This window comes from Pelodiscus sinensis, chromosome 22, assembly GCF_052426305.1.
Source record: "Pelodiscus sinensis isolate ZL-2025 chromosome 22, ASM5242630v1, whole genome shotgun sequence".
Classification (NCBI taxonomy): Eukaryota; Metazoa; Chordata; order Testudines; family Trionychidae; genus Pelodiscus; species Pelodiscus sinensis.
In genome coordinates, this window is record NC_143073.1 from 9174820 (window position 1) to 9194239 (window position 19420).

General features: G+C 52.1%; 1 protein-coding gene across 5 annotated transcripts in view; it reads left to right on the plus strand.

Moving 5' to 3' along the window:
* Positions 1-18357, plus strand: part of SEMA4A (semaphorin 4A) — a 58554-nt gene extending 40197 nt beyond the window's left edge. For all 5 annotated transcript variants that reach the window (XM_006113904.5, XM_089772641.1, XM_006113907.5 and 2 more), the window contains 10 exons: positions 2329-2422; positions 2557-2673; positions 3276-3406; positions 5652-5821; positions 6785-6935; positions 7281-7470; positions 11280-11395; positions 11499-11662; positions 13434-13552; positions 15154-18357. In XM_006113904.5, coding sequence (XP_006113966.3) covers positions 2329-2422; positions 2557-2673; positions 3276-3406; positions 5652-5821; positions 6785-6935; positions 7281-7470; positions 11280-11395; positions 11499-11662; positions 13434-13552; positions 15154-15794 — 1893 coding nt within the window. In that variant the 3' untranslated portion in view covers positions 15795-18357. The remainder of the gene's footprint in view (positions 1-2328; positions 2423-2556; positions 2674-3275; positions 3407-5651; positions 5822-6784; positions 6936-7280; positions 7471-11279; positions 11396-11498; positions 11663-13433; positions 13553-15153) is intronic.
* Positions 18358-19420: the final 1063 nt, after the last annotated feature.

The window sequence follows — 19420 nt, forward strand, 5'->3', positions numbered from 1 at the left end:
GTTAACTCCGGCACTGGTTGTCTGAGTTTCACCGAGCTCCAGAGCCTGCAAAAGCATTTACATCCGGAAATGGACCAAGGCTCACAGAAGAGGCAGGGCTGGTCTGTGATTCATCCTGAGGCTGCTGGACACAGACAGGTTCTCTCTGGCCCTGCGGTCCCCCAGTCAGTATGTAGGGTTATCCCATGGTGTCTCCATAAATACTGGCCCAGACTGCGGGAGACAGAAGGCATTTAGGGCCAGATTGACAACGGGGTTTAGGTGCCCGTGGAGATTTAAAAAAAAGTAGCAGCTGAGTTAGGTAGCTAAACCCCATTGGTTTTCAAAGGAAGTTAGGTACCGAGATGCTTTTGAAAATCCCAATATATACCTACCTATGTCTTCAAGTGCTTAAACTCTGGGCAATCTGGTCCTTATAAGCTAGGTCTAGACTGCGTTTTTTTGGTCGGAAAAAGCTATGCAAAATGTGCTCTGCATTTTGTGTAGCTTTTTCTGATTTTTTTTTTTCGGAAGAGGCTTTTCCGAAACTTGGCCCGTCTACACTAGGCCAAATTTTGGAAAAGCCTCCTCTTTCAGAGGAGCCCTTATTCCTCGTAGAACGAGGAATTCAGGGCTCCCTGAAAGAGTGTGTTTGCTCTTCCACAAAAAAAAGTGGAAGAGCAAATGTGTTCCCTGGATGTGGCAGGATTTTTCCGGAATACCTCTGGTATCCCAGAAAACCTCCTCAGTGTAGATATAGCCATAGGCGTGCGTGTGTGTGTGTGTGTGTGTGTGTGTGTGTGTGTGTGTGTGTGTGGACGACTGTACTACTGTGAGAGAGAGAGAGTGTGAAAGAGAAAGGGAGAGGGAGGGACAGCAGGGAGGAAGAGAGGGAGGGAGGGGGAAAGTCAGGACTTGGGGTCTATTTCCAGGTCTGAGAGGTAGTGTGGTCTAGTAGTCACAGTGAGTGGGGAGGAGTCCAGACTCAAGTTTTAGTCTCTGTAGAAGAACTTTGCTGCCCCCTACTTCATATTTTCTGAACCTAGCCTTGGTTATTTCCCTTTCTAGAAGAAAGGCCTGTGTTTGTAGGAGCAGTGGTGCATTTACAGGAACCCAGGTCAATATTTTCAGACATGGCCAGTGTTTAGGGTTGCCAGATGGTTTAAAAAAAAACAGACAAAAATGTGATAAAAATTTGTCAAGCAAAAACAAAAACAAAAGCACCGGGGGAGGAGGGGTAATTTGGGAGGTCAGGCTGAAATGTGGTTATGGCCCCTTTAATTGCTGCGTGTCCCGAGCAGGCTTCCGTTAGGTGCCGAGCTGGGCCCGGGAAAAGCAGAAAAACTTACTTAATTAGAAAATACCGGATATTTATATGGTTCAATACCAAGCACCTGGCAATTCTGCCAGTGTTCCCTGTAAGCTGAGCACTTGGGCGGCCGCCCAAGAGCGATTCAAATGTTGCCCAGCTGATGAACCAAGTGCCCACAGCCGGCAGCCTGTGTTTCTACTCGTGGTGCACATCTGCACATGCCTCAGTGACCAGAACAACATTTATTCTGTACATGGATGGAAAAAATTAGAGGGAACATTGGACATGGCCTCTGATTTTCCCAGGTTGCGTAACACAAAAAAATGTAGCTCTGCAAAAACAAGCAACCAATTTTGAGCCTCGCTGGCTCTTTTCTTTTGTCGTCCCCAGAAGAATGAGCGAATCAGGACTCTGGTCTGGGTTCTGAACGCCTCCAGCATTCAAGGGTGTCCGGATTTGTCCAGATCCCTGAGGGCTGGGGTTCCATTAGTATTATCACGTGACTTGATTGGGGTTATAAGTGTGTGGTGTAGGGGATACAGCCCCAGTCTGGGTCTCAGAAACCTGGCATCCATTCCTGGCACTACCACTGGCTGACCCGCCTTGGTAAAATACTTTGATTATAATATGGAGAATTATCTTAATTACTAAAGTTGGATTTCCCCCTCCCCCATCCCCATGCAGGCCCACTGATGGGGCGAGTGGGGACAAAGAGGGCAGTTGCCCCAGATCCTGGTGTATCAAAGGGGCCTGAGACTCCTGGCCCTTTAATTTGCTTTTGGAGTCCTGTGTCATGCGTTCTGGGTGGCTCTAAGGGCTGGGTAGCCCCTAGCTGCCCCTGTGCCCCACCCCTTCTGGGAGCTCAGAGCCAGGCCTCTCTCCATCTTGCCACCGACCGCCGTGGAGACTGCTGGCTCCCCTGTCCCCATGAGTCTGCAGGGAGCTAGCTCTAGGGATCCGGCTTTAGGTTGAACTCAAGCTATTGGGTTGGTTCTTGTTCGGCAACTGGCTGATTTTTTTTTTTTAATTCCTCGTAGTCGCTGCAGAATTTCAGCCTGGTTCCTGCCCTCCAGGATGGGAAGGGGCAGTGCCCCTTTGACCCCCAGCACAAGCACACGTACATCCTGGTGGGTGAGTAGGAGCTGCCCCTGCCTCTCCCCTTCGGCCTAAGGAAGCTGCCCCCCCCCACACACACACCCCTTACTCGGGGGCCTGCCCTGATGGAGCCCAGAGGCACTGGCACAGCTCTCTCTCTCTGCCTGCAGATGGTGAACTCTACACGGGGACCATGAACAACTTCCAAGGCAACGAGCCCATCATCTCCCGCACCCTGGGCAGCCGGGCCTTGCTGAAGACCGATGCCTTCCTCCGGTGGCTGAACGGTGAGGCTGGGGGAGGACGGCCTGTGGCTGGGAATGGGGGGGGGAGAAAGGGAAAGCCGAAGGGCCAGGGTGAGCAGGAGCCGTGCGAGGTAGACTCTGAAATCTACAGCTGCCCGTTTATGGGCCTGATTCTGTGCCCCGGTGGGGCTGGAATGAGGGGCTGCAACACCCCTTTGTGCGCTTCATGTTCTAAGGCTGAGCTGGGCCTGGCTCTTGGGTCCCCCGGGCTCACCATGGCCCCCCACAGTCCCTGGGAAGTAGTGAATAACCAGAGCTCAGTACGCTCTCCCCTTGCCCACAGTCTTCCTCTCAGCCAGGACAGGTACAGGGAAGACCCTGCGCAAGGAGGGTTTTCATGGGGCCAGCTCCTCCTTCGTTAAGGCCCTTTAGCAGCTTAATGGGGCCTCGCATCTCAGAGAGTCAGGCCCGGAGAGGCTTTGCTCAGGTCACCGTCACCTGTTCGCCAACAGGTGAATGTCTGATGCCCGCAGGCCCTTCGGGAGGTGTTTCCTAGGCAACAAGCTCGCAGCCTCCCACAGAAGTTTACACAGCCCCCATCCTGTCCCCTGGATTGGATAGCTAAGGTCTCCTTCCCCCCACAGTCGACGCGGGCTTCGTGGCCTCTGTCAACATCCCTGGCGACGAGAAGGTCTATTTCTTCTTTGAGGAGACGGCGGAGGAGTTTGATTTCCTTGAGAAGCTCACCGTCTCCCGGGTGGCTCGCGTGTGCAAGGTACGAGGCAGGCCCGAACCGGCTACGGGAGCACGCGTGCTCATGTGTCTCCTACCCTGGCGTTGGTCTTACCTGCTTGTGGCCTGTCCCGGTGGCGAAAAGTGACCCACCAGTGGCACAGGGCCTCTGTTCGGTCCTCCGTGGCATCTAGGCCACCTGGCGGCCTTCAGATCTCTGCTGGAGTGATGCCTAGAGCTGGGTGGACCATGGGAGACAGTGACATTGCCAAGGAGAGAAATTCAGCCGCGCCCTCCCAGAGCTGGGCTGATGGGGACTGTAGTGTTGCCTTTCTAGCTGAAATGTGGGACTGGCTGCTGGTGTCACTCGCTTATTTACAGACATAGACACATGCTGATTAGGGATGTAAAATCCCATTTAATTGGTTAACCAGTTAAACATTGTGTTTAACCAGTTAACCAATTAAAGGGGGAGCAAGCGGAGGGGGCCAGGCTGGAGCAGCCCCCCTGCCTGCCGCTGCTGGGCTGGAGCGACCCCCCCTACACACCCAGCCAGAGCAGCCCCCGCTGTGGACAGGGGCTGCTCTGTCCAGGCTGGAGTGCCTCCATCTGTGGTGGGCCCCAAAGGCTGGAGCAGCCCTCTGGTTAATCGATTAACCTTTCACATCCCTAATGCAGATGTCCCATTTCCTGGCTCAGCACCAGCCTGGGGTCCAAGAATAAACTGGCTGTGTGGCCTCTGCTGCTTTCCAGATCCCTGCAGCTACCCCCCGGCATTCAGACCCCCTAGCTCCCTATGGCTTATGGCGGGGGGGGGGGGGAGCACAGTCTGTAAGCGAATTCGATGATGGGCCATTCCATCGAGCAGGGAAGGTCTAACAGGAGCCAGTAGCTGGGAACAGAAGCTAGACAAATTCAGACTGGAAACAAGGTGTCAGTTTTTAACAGTGAGGCTGTGTCTAGACTGCATCCCTTTTCTGTAAAAGGGATGCAAATTAGACATATCGCAATTGCAAATGAAGCGGGGATTTAAATCTCCCCCGCTTCATTAGCATAAAAAAGGCTGCCGCTTTTTTCCGGGTCGGAGCTTTGCCGGAAAAAAGCACCAGTCTAGACGCGGATCTTTCGGAAAATAAAGCCTTTTCCGAAAGATCCCTTATCCCTCATCATTTTAAGAGGGATAAGGGAACTTTCAGAAAAGGCTTTATTTTCCAAAAGATCCACGTCTAAACTGGTGCTTTTTTCCGGCAAATCTCAGAGCCGGAAAAAAGCGGCAGCCATTTTTATGCTAATGAAGCGGGGGAGATTTAAATCCCCGCTTCATTTGCAATTGCGATATGTCTAGTTTGCATCCCTTTTACGGAAAAGGGATGCAGTCTAGACACAGTCTGAGTGTCGCAAACCATCGCAATCAAGGACCCAGGGGCCTGGTGGAGTCTCCATCCCCCGACCACTTGTCAATCCAGACGGGATGTTTTTCCTAAGAGATCAGCTCTAGGCATGGACGGCAGGTATAAGAGGCAAGGGAAGGCATTGCCTTCCCAAATGGCCAGGCATGGCCCCGCCACGCTCCGCCCCCAGAATGCCCACTGCTTCAGTGCTGCCCACCCTCCTCATGGTGCTCTGGGCCAGGGAGGCTCCCGTGGGGAACTGAAGGCTTATCTCTGTGGTGTGGGAGGGGGCTTGGCACCTGGGGGGGGCGGGACTTTAGGCAGAAGGAGCGGGGTTGGGGGCTTGCTTCCCCCAGCCCTCCATTCATGGCTCCAGGAATGATTTGGGGGCAGGTCTGTGTTCTGTGCTCTCCGGGAGATCAGGCTGGACGCTCACAGTGATTCCTTCCGGCCTTGGTAGACCCTAAGCCAGCCCATTAGCCTCCCAAGAGCCCCGTTCACCATGGTCTGGGCGGTTTCCTGCAAGGTATCCACCCTTTTAGTTCCTCGCCATATGCACAGGAGGGCTTCTTACAGCATCCTTGTCTGGAACATCCGCTGATCACAGCCCGGTGGCTGGGTTACTGACCACAGTTATATCCCTAGAACTCCCCCGTTTTATTTCAAGTAGGGCATTGAGACTAGTCTCCCTCCGGGCCACCTCCCTTCATTCAGAATAGCTCCTCCCCTCTTTGGAGCAGCACATGCCCCCTGTCCACCCCCTGGCTGGCAGAGTGGTACTAGCACAGCGGCCACATGGCTGCACACCGACCACGAGTGCAAGACAGCCTCTCGGCCAGCCCCGTAAGGAAAGGCTCAGTTCTGTTCAGCGTGACGGGGCGTTCCTCTCTCCTGCAGAATGATGTTGGCGGAGAGAAGGTGCTGCAGAAGAAATGGACCACCTTCCTGAAAGCCCAGCTGACGTGCTCCCAACCCGGACACTTCCCTTTCAACGTAATCCATCATGCCTTTGTCCTACCGCAGCCAGAGGGGGATGCCATCTTCTACGGGGTCTTCACCTCACAGTGGTAAGGCAGGAAACTTTCCCCTCCTGCCCAAAGAGTTCAGAAATCCCCCAAGGACAAATGAATTCCCAGGCTCATTCAAGATCTATCACAAGAATGACATTTTTGGGGAGAGGTGTCTGTCTAGCCTGCTCGTTAAAATGGACATGGTGCACCCAGAAAGTCGGACAATTTCTGGCTTGTGGTTCAACTCGGATGCTTCATTATTAAAGAACATGTAATTAACCCATGGAACTCCTTGCCACATGATATTGCTGAAGCAGGTTGCTTAGTAAATTTCAGAGCTAAGAGATCAGACCTGTGTCTAGTGGTTAGAGTAAGTGGCTTGGGGTTAGGACTCTTGGGTTCTAGTTCGACATCTAGGAGTGAGGGTGATCTAGTAGTTGGAGCACTGGGGACTGGAAGCTGGCACACCTGGGTTCTGTGCCCTGCTCTAGAAAGGAGCATGGTCGGGGTGGGGGGCGGGCTGGGAGTCAGGACTCCCAGGTTCTACTCTAAGGCAAGTGAGGCTTGATGCTTTGAGCATGGTCGGCGGCACTAGATGGAGGTCGCTGTGTGGAAGCACATGACCTTAACTTTTTCAGAAGTATCAGATGGGGGAGGAGCACTTATAAAGAGACCCAAATGGGGTGGTCTCCCCAAGCCCACTGACCCACATGTTACAGGCAGGGTGTGCCTGGATCCCACATCTGACCTACCTACCTAAGGGGCAGTGTTCCCTGTAAGCTGAGCACGTGGGTGGCCACCCAGGAGAGATTCAAATGCTGCCCAGCTGATTAGCAGAGCACACACAGTGCCCACAGCTGGCAGCAGGTGTTTCTACTTGTGGTGCACATCCACACATGCCTCAGTGCACATAACAAAATTTATTCTGCACACAGATGAAAAAAAATTACAGGGAGCCTTGCAAAGGGGTCCCCCTAGCACTGGCATATACCACTAATGGGATTCCTCCTCCCTCGGCAGGCAGATGGGGGAGGTGGGCAGCACGGCAGTGTGCGCCTTCAGCCGGGAGGCCATCGAAAGAGTCTTCAACAGCAAATACAAGGAACTGAACAAGGAGAGTTCCCGCTGGATGACGTACAACGGGGACGTGGCATCGCCCCGCCCTGGCAGCGTGAGTATCAGCTGCATAGCACGTCTCGCTCCATGGCAGTATGACGTGGGGGTCTGCCCCACAGGATGACTTTGCAGGATGGGCTTGGGGTTCAGCCAGCAGGCTGGGACTCAGGACACCTGGGTTGAGTTCCTGTCAGCGCCACTGACTTCAGTCAAGACACTTAATGGCTCCGTGCCTCAGTTTCCCTGGATAGTGATCCATCTGCTTTGCTCTTTACAGGAACCGGGCATCATCAACTGTGCTCTCCCTTTCGTAAGGATGCCTACTAGAGCCAAAAGCCCTTCTAAGGCAGCCACTGGCGCTGATAGCCTTTCTGATCCCCCTGCCTCTCTCTCCCTGCAGTGCTCAGTGGGCTCGTCAGTGGACAAAACCCTGACCTTCATGAAGAACCATTTCCTGATGGATGGAAAGGTTGAGCCCATGACCAAGCAGCCGCTGCTGGTGAAGCAGAATGAGAAATACACACGGATCGTAGTCCATCAAACCCAGGACGTCTCGGGCACCGTGTACAACGTGATGTTCCTGGGAACAGGTACGGCTCCCGTGAGCAAGGCCAGCTTCTCGTGACAGCATCTTGGTTGTTTGTGGGCTGGATTCTGCACCCCACTGACAGCTTACACAGTGGCACAGTTCCCATTGATGTCAGTGGGGATGGAGGCGAGTCATAGTCAGCCAAATAACTCATTTTCTGGTAAGATGACTCACCTAAAAAAGTTCATTTCTGGTTGACTGGAAACAACACTTGGTGGGGGTTTGGATGAAATAAAAAATGTCAAAAATAGTTTAGTTTCTGAGGCCTTTTTACCTTAAAAATTACATCTGAAACACAGTTGAAATGTTTTATATTTATAGGCTACCTCTACACTACATGCTTCTTGTGCAAGAAGCCTTTTGCGCAAGAGTTTTTGCACAAAAACTTCCTGTGCAAGAGCATGTCCACACCTCAAAGCACATCGCAGAAGCAATGTGCTTTTGCGCAAGAGAGTATCCACAGAGGGTACGTCTAGACTACAGGCTTTTGTCGACAGAAGTTTTGTTGACCGATACTGTCGACAAAGCTTCTGTCATCAAAGAATGTCTAGACTACATCCAGTTCTGTCGGCAAAGCAAGCCGCTTTGTTGACATGACAGTGTAGATGCAAAGGACAATGTAGATGCAATAATGCCTTCTGTCGACAGAACTCTGTCGACAAAAGGCGTTATTCCTCGTAGAATGAGATTTACAGCCATCAACAAAACTGCTGAGTTCTGCCGACTCAAAACTGAATTCAAAACTCTGTAGTCTAGATACACCCAGAATGGCCATCAGAGCACCTATGCTTTTTCCCTCTGGAGCATCCACACTTTCCTTCTTGCGCAATAGCTGTAGCCAGGGCTCGCCAAGCAGCAGCAAGCCCCGCTCGCCAGCCACGTGGTTCTGTGAGCTGCGCATGTGCAGATCGCGCAACGCTGGCTGTGCTGGCTTGTAATCTACTCGCCATGGGTGAGTAGATTACATGATTTGTCGAGCCCTGGCTGTAGTGCTAAAAGTAGTTATGCCTCAGAAAAGGAGGTTTACCTACAGCGGAAAAAGACCTCTGTTCTGCCGTTGGACTGGCCATTTAATAGCGCAAGAGCTCATTTGAGGTGTGAGATGCTCCTCAGGTTTTTGCACAAAAACAGTTGTTTTTGCACAAAAACCTTGTAGTGTAGATGTAGCCATAAAGTTTGCAGATGATTCGAAACTGGGAGGGGTTGCGAGTGCTTTGGAGGAGAGGGTCAGAATTCAAAATGATCTGGACAAACTGGAGAAGTGTTCTGAGTTAAATAGGATGAAATTCAATAAGGACAAATGCAAAGTACTCCACTTAGGGAGGAACAATCAGGTGCATGCATGCAGAATGGGAAGTGACTGTGTAGGAAGGAGTACTTTAAAAACGGATCTAAGAGTCATAGTCAACCACAAGCTAAATATGAGTCAGCAGTATGACCCTGTTGCAAAAAAAGCAAACGTCACTCTGGGTATGTCTACACTGCAGAGTGGAAAAATGGCCGTTATTCCAAAAAACTTCACTTACATCCAAAAAAATTGAAAGAACAGAGGGATTTTTCCAACATTGGTAAACCTCTTTCTAGGAGGAAGAAGCCTTTTTCCGAAAGAGCTATTTCGGGAAAAGGTGTGTGTGGACAGGGAAGAGGGAGTTCTTTAGAGAGAAGAGGAAAAAGCACAAGTGTGCTAGTGGCCACTCCATCCATAGTAATCACAGCTTAAATGCGAGAGAGTGTGGAATCCATCTTTCGAAAAAGCAGATCACTTTTGTTGTGTGGACGCTCTCTTTTGGAAGAAGTTTTTTGGAAGATCTCTTCCGGAAAAACTTCTTCCGAAAGAAGCCTGCAGTCTAGACATAGCCTCTGAGATGCATTAACAGAAGTGTTGTGAGCAAGTCCCAAGAAGTCCTTCTTCCACTCTGCTCTGTGCTGATTAGGCCTCAATTAGAGTATTGTGTCCAGTTCTGGGCACCATGTTTCAGGAAAGATGTGAAGAATTGGAGAAGGTCTGGAGGACAGCAACAAAAATGATTAAAGATCTAGAAAACATGAGCTATGAGGGAAGTCTGAAAGAACTGGGTTTGTTTAGTTTAGAAAAGAGAAGACTGAGAAGGGACTAGGTATCAGCTTTCAGGTACCTGTTACAAGGAGGAGGAAGAAATCTTGTTCTCCTTGACTTTTGATGATAGGTCAAGAAGCAATGGTCTTAATTTGCAGCAAGGGAGGTTTAGGTTGGACATTAGGAAAATCTTCCTATCTGTCAGAGTGGTTAAACACTGGAATAAATTGCCTAGAGAGGATGTGGAATCTCCATCACTGGAGATATTTAAGAGCAAGGATGATGTAGATGGTGCTTGGTCCTGCCGTGAGCTCAGAGGACTGGACATGATGACCTCTTGTGTTCCCTTCCAATTCTAGGATTCTGTGATTCTATTATTTTGACTATTTTGGCCCAATTGTGTATTTGTTATTCTGTGTTTTGGAATGTGTTTGTTATGGAAATTCTCAGCAGAGCAGTGGAGTGTTTTGCCCCATTCTGCCAGCCAATCCTAGTTCTGTTAATTTCATCAAGCTTCCCATTACACTTTCAGTTAGGTGTAGCTCTCCTTCACTTCCTGTCTTGTGCTCTGTTAAACACAGCTACCACTCTCCACCCCAGAAGTGGTTGCATTTTAATGGTGGACAAAGTGGTTTATATAAGCCTGACAAGACTGGTGCCTGTTAGCTAACAAAGTGCTTTGGGGGCATATTGGGTGTTGTGTGGTTCCATTTATTTTAGATCCAAGGGAAACCAGTACACTTCAGGGCTACTTAAACCACTTTCTTATTTATTGCAAGCTTTAAGCAGTTAATACAGTTATTTAAGTTTTACAAGCCTTATGAACAATTACTATATAATTTAAACCTTAAATACTATACATTCTAAAGCAAATAATACAACGCAAAGCAATGCAAAAGCAATTACTAAAACATCTACTATATACAATAATAAAGCCTAATTCACTTATACTTCACCCGTATGCTACCTAGAGTGCCAGGCAGGAGGTCGTGGTTCCATCTTTTCCCACCCATACGAATGCCACCACTAACGTAGCTGATGTGAAGAGCCTAATCACTTCTCGTTACATCAGGCAGGACGTGAAGGTCAATCCTGCCCATTCCCTCCCACTGTTTGTTCTTACTAAACCCAATTAATAGCAAAGAGTGACCTGGTCATTCTAATAATATTTACCAATTGATTATGTGTTGTGTAGGATACATCAAATGCCCAATGCCCCTATTTGGGGTACATCCTGCTACGCAGGATGTTGCTGCTATATGCGCAGTTGACAGTTTCATGGCTGCATCTGTACTTTTTGCTTATCAGAAACAAGTCTCCATACAAGGCCACTTGTCGTGTCGTCTTGATGTGGTCTGGTGTACCAGGCTTAATCTGCATTGTTATGCAAAACAATTCCTGACTCTCGGGCCCGGCCTGCGTGTTTTGTCGCACCAGACCGGAAAGCAGCACTTTGGACAAGACAGACGTCACCAGTTATTGCCAAGGCAGGGTCGTGCAGGCTCCCGCACATTGGGGCAAAAGGCCATGTATAAACAACAGCGCATTCCCTTTTAATTAAGCAAACTGTATGTGCCTGAGAGAGGGGGAGAATTGAGTGGACTAGCCAGTGAGGTCCAGACACTCAACTTCCACTACAATTGGGAACTTAGAAAGCTGTGCGGCACACTGTCCTCTCAGAGATGAGATCAGCGCCTGAAAACGAGGCTGTGTTGTCTCAGCCGCATGGGAAATACTCTCGTTTTCCCCCACAGATCGAGGGTTCCTGCACAAGGCAGTGGTTGCGGCTAGCGGGGCTCATATCATTGAGGAAATCCAGCTGTTTAAGGACCCGGAACCTGTGCAGAACCTTCTGTTCTCACCTGAGAAGGTAGGAGGCTTGCAGACCTGCAGGCAGGAACGGTGCCTGGGGGAGATGCTGCCCCCCGCAGCCAGGTAATAGAAATGTTTTCTGCGTGTCTCCCATCCTGCAGGACATCCTGTATGTGGGGCACTCCAAGGGGGTCCTGCAGGTGCCGCTGGCCAACTGCAGCGTATACAGGAGCTGTGCTGAATGCATCCTCGCCCGAGACCCCTACTGCGCCTGGGACAGGCACAGCCGGTCGTGTCAGGAGACCCGAGCCACAAACAAAAACATGTAAGTAGCTCGACGTGTGGAATAGCTCAGGGAGGAAAGCAGCTGCGGCTAGTGGTTAGAGCACAGACTGGCGAGGCAGGAATCCGGGGTTCTGTCCCAAACTCAAGGAGGGGGTAGGGCGGGCAATGCCAGCGCGAGGCATTCTTGCGCCCCAGGCAGACATAATTGCACCCGGGGCCTTGCCCCCGCCCAGCCTGGCAGCACCGTGTGGCGCCCCTTTAAATCAGGCGCTCCAGGCTAGGGCCCAGTCTGCCTGTAGCTTGAAGGCAGGGTGGTGAGAGCAGGGGACTGGGAATCAGAACTCCTGGGGTCTGTTCTCCCTTTGGAATTTTCAGAAGGTGACTTGCAACACTTCCCTGTCTCCCTGGGAGTTGAGAGCTTGCCAGGTGCATTGAGATCCTCCCTGGACAGCTGCTCTAGAAGGGCAGACAGACACGCCAGGGCCTCTGAGAGTGGGGGGAGAGGAGAGGGCGAAAAGCCCCTGGTGTTCCCTGTGCACTAGCAAAGGCAATACAGCCCTATGGTGTCACTAGCGCTCTCTGCACTTAGAGCATGTGCCACTGCCCAGTCCCCTAGAGGTGTCAGACAGGGCCAAAGCCATGAGCCCTTGGCCCATGGAGCCGCTGCTCTTAGTGTCCGGAGGAGTTTCCTTCTGGCTTTGCAATAAGCCAAGGGTGGACAGTAATTTTTGGAGGGGGGAAACTTAATGAATGTTGGTAGGGAGCCACAGGCTAGCTCCACCCCTGGGAGACTGGGACAGAAGGGGTGGGGTTGGGAACCAGCCTCTCCCCAGAGTTGTCTGGGACCAGAAGCTTTGAATTAAAATCACAGCAAAAGGCTCGTGGCTCCCAACCCCGGTCCACGGGGTCCTCACTATAAGCCCAAGATACGTTCCAAAAACCTTGGACTTATAGGGAAACAACTTAAAGCGGGGAATTTATTTTTTCCCGCGGCCGACTTCCATTTAAGCAAAGTGGGGGGAGTGTTTTGCATGACTTCTAGTGGGGAATGGGAGGACTTATAACGATTCAGTTCCTACAAACATCAACGACTTTAGTGTGGAACGGATGTATACCGGGGCGCCTTAGAGCGGGGACCCCCTGTATTCCCGGATTGTCTGGCAGCTGCCCGGGGTTGCTGCGGCTGTTTAGAGGGTTTGTGGCTCTGGAGTGCCGCGACGGGGAGCCCGGAGCCATGTAAATAGGATCCTGCTGCCGGAAGCATCGCTTGGAAATTCAGTGGCCCAGGCACCAGGCTAGAAATAGAAAGCGGCCAGATGCAGTCCAGGGGCCAGATCAAAGTGTTAATTGGACCGGATCCGGCCCCCGGGCCGCATGTTGCCCAGCTCTGTGATAAGCTTACGCCAGTCAACTGGTGCCATCCCGGCTCTTGTCATCTCCTCCACGGAGGCTCTCTGGATGCATCCAGGCTGCTATTTTTAACATGCTCCTCCCGCCCTGCTAGCAGCCATCTGTCCACCGGGCCTGGGAGGCTCCCAGTTGCCACGTGGACACAACTGCTGAGGCTGCCTTGTGTACCTGCTGTGGCTCAGACGCGAGATCGTCCGGCTGTTGGGAGAGACTGAAAACAACTCCAAACCGACAAACTTTGCCGGTGAAATTGGGGGCATGTGGAAGAAAAGGGAGCACATGGTGCCGGTTACCAAATTGCATCCAGACCTGGGGCACAATGGTTCTGGTCTTGGATCAAAGGCGGCTGCAGAGCAACTTCGTTGCCTTGGATTCCTAGCGCGTTTCTTCTCCCTCTCTAGGAGCGACTGGCTGCAGGACGTCGAGAAGGGGCTGCCGGGAGCTATGTGCCATCAGGCGAGTGGGAGAGGCAGGGCCACGCCCAGGTCCTGGGTTGACTCGGGCAGCAACCTGATAAAAAGTTGAGTGTTGATCTTCCGGGTTTGTTGTATTTGGGGCACGTTGGGGACTCTGACGCCGGTGATGTTACGGGAGGTTGGGGAGGCCCCGCTGTGAGCCAGGGCCGCTGTCTGCCACACGGAGAAGTCGGAGACTGGATGGAGGGAAGAGGAGCAAGTTCAGTGCTTCTGAGGCATTGCGCCTCCAGGGGGCTTTGGTCCTAAGTCTAGGCCCTGTGTCTGCAAACAGCATGCAGCAAATCCCAGGACAAAGCCTTTAATCAAAAATAACGTCACTGAGACAGCACTTGGGCCAGTAATAAATAACACACTGAGGTGCCCAGGCCGCTGAACAATCCAGCAACACCATGCCAGGGTGCCAGGCCTCCACACACCCCTACCACACTGAACCAGGGAGCCAAGCCCTCTGGACAATCCTACAAGACTGCCAGGCCTCCCAGACAACCCTACAGCAGAGTGCCAGGCTCCTCGGACAATCGTACAACCCCACATCAGGGAGTCAAGCCCTCAGGAAAATCCTATAACACAGTGCCAGGCCCCTGAACAACCCTATAACTGCACACCAAGGTGCCAGGCCCCCTAGACAACCCTGCAATGCTGCGTCAGGGTGCTTTAGGTCAAGAATGATACCAGAGCTCGTGCTTTTCCTGTGGGATGTCCCAACGTGGCAGCCCTCCCGTGCTCTGATACAGCAGCCACCGCCAGCTCGCAACCCTCCCAGTTCCCAGCCGAAAGCTGCTGTTCATGGAAGGATGCCAGTTAGCTCTGGGAGGTGCCATCCGAGGCTGCAGCTGCATAACTCTGCCTGCAGCCGGCATTCAACCTGTCCCAGGGCTTCCTTCCCTGGCTGCAGCCTTGCAAACCTGCCTGTGGCCAGGCCCTTTCTTCCTGAAATGGGCAGCACTAAGTATCTGTTTGTTGCCAGTATCGGGATCCCCAGTGGGACAGGAGCTGCTCCTGGCAAAATGTCTGTTAACTGATATGGCGGAATTGCTGCAGACTGCTTCCCATTTCTACCTCAGCCAGCACAATGGTGCCCTAAGTAATAGTATTATTATTAGTGGGACAATGGACTCCAGTTTCAGTCCAGATTCTGCAAGCAGCGCACAATCAACCTGTGGAACTCCTTGCCAGAGGATGCGGTGAAGGCTAGAACTTTAACAGGGTCCAAAAAAGAGCTAGACAGCCATTGATGGACCTAACCTCCACGAATCTATTAGCCAGGATGGGTAGGACTGGTATCCCTAGCCACTGTTTCTCTGGAAGTGGGTGACAGGAGGTATCATGTAAGGATTACCTGTTGCGATCTCTCCCTCTGGGGCATCTGGTATTGGCCACTGTCGGCAGACAGGACACTGAGCTAGATGGACCTTTGGTCTGACCTGTTCTTATGTAACTTTCGATTGGCCATGAAAACGATCACATTTGGTCCAATGGGAAATCAGTTTTGTTCCTCAGTGGGGGTTTTTTGGATTCCTTCAAACTCCATGACTTGCCCTGGCTCTAGTGGCAAGGGGTAGGGGACAGCTCTTGAACCAGCAGCGTCTCACCGCTGGGCAGCCAGCGACTCATCGCTCCCTCTCCCCTCCTTGTGTCTTTCCAGCTCTGAGCCCAGTGCTGAACTCCCTGGTCCGGCTGACGTGCCCGCAGGTCTCTGCCCTGGCTAATTACACCTGGAGCTACCCAGAGCAGATGCCCCCGGCGTGGCTGATGGTGTTGGATGACAGGACGCTGGTGATCATCGCACAGCCCCAGACGGCGGGCGAGTACAAGTGCTGGGCCAGCGAGAATGGGCACCGCCAGGCCGTGGCCCACTATGTGGTCGGGGACCCTACGGGTGGCGACATTGCGGAGGAGGGGCTGGGCTGGGGGACAGGGATGCAGGGCAAGCACCGCTCGTACTGGACGCAGTTTGTGACGGTGACAGTGCTGCTCTCGGTGACACTGGCTGTCGTCATGGCCATAGCTGCCTTCTCCTACCACGACCGGCTCAAGGCCAAGAGCAAGGTGCAGGGATGCAGCACCCCCGAGGCCACCAAGGTGTCTAGTCAGGAGAAGGTGCCACTGAAGGGAGGTCGGGAGCTGCAGCTTCAAGGACCCTTCCAGGAGGGTGCCAAGGGCCCCGAGGCCTGCTGCGTCCAGCTCGAGGGGGTGTACCAGAACATAGACGCTGACAACAACACGTTAAACAGCAGCCTGGGGACCGGTGAGCACTCCCAAGGAGCGGCTCTAGACAAAGCTTAGACTGCCTGCCTCCTTCTCAAAATCAGTGGCACTGTGATAATGCGCAGCCCTACAATAACAAGCCAGTGGGCATCCAGCCCCCATATGCATAACACATGTCGGATCAGCTGGTTGGACCTTCCAGCCCAGCCAGAAATCACACCTGCTTGTCTTCCGGATGCCAGCTGCTACCGCCCACCCACGTCTGGGTCGCTCCTCTGCTGAAGCAAAGGGCCCAGCTAGGGTCTGGGCATCACCGGCAGCTGAGTCGTGGGAGGGGCGTTAAAAATCAACAGCCCTCCTGCTTTTGTGTTTCTGCCCCGACCAAGTGACAGCAGAGGACAGCCGCTGTCCAGATGTGGGCACATCTGGGACTCTAGATTACCAGGTCCAAAGGAGCTGGTGGGCAGAGCGTGCCCTCTTCTGGCAATGCCTGATTGGGGGTCCAGCTGGGAGCAGGGTTCTAGTAGCCGACTGTGCCCTGTTGCTCTGTCTGTAGAACTGGGATGCCTGGGTAGCCGCTGCCTCTCACACTGTTGCCACCAGGAATAAGTTGTTGGTGGCATCCCTATGCTGGTCTGGACTAGCTGGGAGCTGCCACATCCTCTCCCCGAGGGCTGTGAACAAAGGACAAGTATTATGTGGGATGCTGGGCCCAACCTGGGTCATTACAGCTCCGCTTACTGGATCTGATGTTCTGCCTTTGAGTGCAGGGTCAGCAGTTCAAATCCAGCCTTGGTGGGAATGGTCAGACAGCTGATCCTCATCAGCCTGCAGCTGGACTCCCCGTCTGGCTCCTGCTTGGCCTGAGATCTGGATCACAACAGACATTGCTTGCTGGCCCCTTGAAGGGGAGACTGCACTCTCCTCTGGGGAGTGTCTTTCCATCAGAGGGCATTGTGCTATCTCTCCCTGCTGCATGTGCACAAAGGGCTTTAGGGCCTTATTCTTATTTACGCGCAGGCCTCTGTACACCACTCTGGTCCAGTAAAGGGGGAATAAATTACAGCCACACCCTTCCGCACTCCTGGAGTGGTATGAAGAGGCCTTTAAAGAGAGAACCGGGCTGAGTCCCGGGGGTTATGGAGCCAACCTCCTGAAAATATTGACTTGGGAGGGGGAGTTGTAAGGGAGACTGGGGGCTGGGGAGGAGACTGGGGCTGTGACCAAAATGTGAAGTTGCTGGGGTTTTTTAATTTAATATTTTTAGATTTAAATTAAAATTTTGCCAGTGGCAGAAATGAGCGAACCCTTTGTTTCACCACGGCCACCCAGCCAGGGGAACAACGTGGCCACTGAAAGTTATTGAGAATGCCCTCTGACGTGGGGCAAATGGGGTGAGGATTTTGCACAAACCACTGGATTGCGTCTGGGGTTCAGTGCAACCAGGTGAGTGGATTTCCCCGGGGAAAGGCCTCGGATTTCTCCCTCTCAAACGGGATGGGTTTGCTCGTTTCGAAAACCTTTCTCCAACCACATCAGTATTATTATGTGATGGATAAAGTAACCCCTGCATTGCTCAATGGCAGCTATTGCACCTCGTGTTACATTTGCCAGCAAAGCGGCTAGGTTCTACCAGGATGTCCCTGGAAAATCCAGGCTTCTTTCACCTGGAGATTTCAACCGCTGGGGAAATAGCTTTGAGTGGCAGTGCCTGTGGGCACTAGGGGTTGCAACAGTGCAACTTGGTTGATACTTGTAATCTGGGCAGATCCCCAACCCGCTGTACAAGATCAGATGCAAACGCATCGTCCGAGCTCTGTGAAGAACTCGATGCCCTGACGAAACACTCAAGTAAAACGCTTCCCTGGAATCTTTCCCTCTTTAATTCTCATCACTGGGGGAAGGGGGACAATGGGAAACAAGCTACTTCCAGGAGTACAGTTGCCAAAGGGATAATTACTCCAATCACAACAGGTCAGACATTTTGGAACTCACTACTCAACGAATTAAATGTAAGCATAAGAGAGAAATGAAAGTTATGAAATGCAGAGAGAGCTACGTGACTGTGAAATCCTGCTGGAGACAAGGCCGGGTAATTGTTACCTCTGGAAATTACCTATGTCCTAGTCAAGAGGAAATCCAGGAGGGGCAGGATTCACTTGGACAAGACACACTGAGGCAAAAACTACCTGAGCATTGTCCGCTTGTGGATTTCACCAGGCTCACATGCCCTCCCGCAGGGAAGACCTAGCCTGTGTGCTCAGCCTCCTGCTCTCATCCCTGCACTGATTACCGCTCTGTAACAGGGACTGGATTCTTCTCTCGAGTGCCGGTGCTTATAGAGCCGGGACAAAGCCCATTCCATCCGGGTCACTGATCAGCAGGCTGTGCACCAGGTTGTGTGTATTGCCAAGCACAGCTCGATCCTCAGCTTGTCAATCAGCATAGCTCCTTGGACTTCACCATCGACATCCACTGGGGATCTCATCCTATTAGCTTCAGTGGAGCTGGGCCAGTTTACACCTGCTGGAAATCTGGCCCTTTGTTGCTTGTTGTATTATGTTTAACCTTTTTTTTTTTTAAGAGATGTACATCTTCCTTGTCTTGATCATTTTATTTTTTATTAAAAATGAGAATGTTACACACCTGTGCTGCTTTTTTATTCTGATAGAAGGAGTATGTCTGGATGCCTGACATCCTGGCATGGTGTTGCTGGATTGTTCAGCGGCCTGGGCACCTCAGTGTGTTATTTATTACTGGCCCAAGTGCTGTCTCAGTGACATTATTTTTGATTAAAGGCTTTGTCCTGGGATTTGCTGCATGCTGTTTGCAGACACAGGGCATAGACTTAGGACCAAAGCCCCCTGGATGCGCAATGCCTTATTTGGCATTGCCCGGGGCCTTCCCTGCCAGTGACACCCATACTAAAGGGTGTAAAACCCCACCCTGGAGCCCAGCAATTCAAAACAGCCTGGGGCTCCCACTTGCTGCTACTGTGGCAGAGCCGGTAAGCAGAGCCCCAAGCCCTCTAAATCACTGCTGGAGCATCACACAGAGCTCCCGGCAATTCTGAGGGCTGGAGAAGGGGTGGCAGGAGGTGCGTTCCAGGTGGTGCTGAGGGCTGGCTTCCCCCACCCCCACCCTTTCTGCCCAAGGCCCCACCCCTTTCGGGAGTGCAAAGCTGCACCCCTCCCCATCTTGTCCAGGGCCTGGCAATTCTGTCAGCCCCCCTTCTTCTGAAGATCTGGGCCTATGCAATGTGCCCAAGGTCACACAGAAAATGCAGCAGAGGGAATTGAAGCCAGGCTTCTTAAATCCCAGGCTAATACCCTCACCACTAGGCCATCCTTTCTTTACATAAGAATTGGGTCAGATCAAAGGTCCATCTAGCCAAATGCCCTGTATTCCAACAGTGGCCAATGCCAGGTGCCCCAGAAGGAATGAACAGAGCAAGGAATCATCAAGTGATCTCTCCTGTAGCCCCTGATAGCTGGGAAAACATAATCTCAACTAAGGGTGTAAAATCATGTTTAATGGGTTAACTGGTTAAACATGTGCTTCCCCTCCCCCCACCACAGGCAGGGAGTGCTCCAGCCTGGCCAGAGCAGCCCCTACCTGCAGTGCACCCAGGTCCTCTGTAGATAGGGGCTGCTCCGGACACAAACATGTACTCAACCTGTGGAACTCCTTGCCAGAGGATGTTG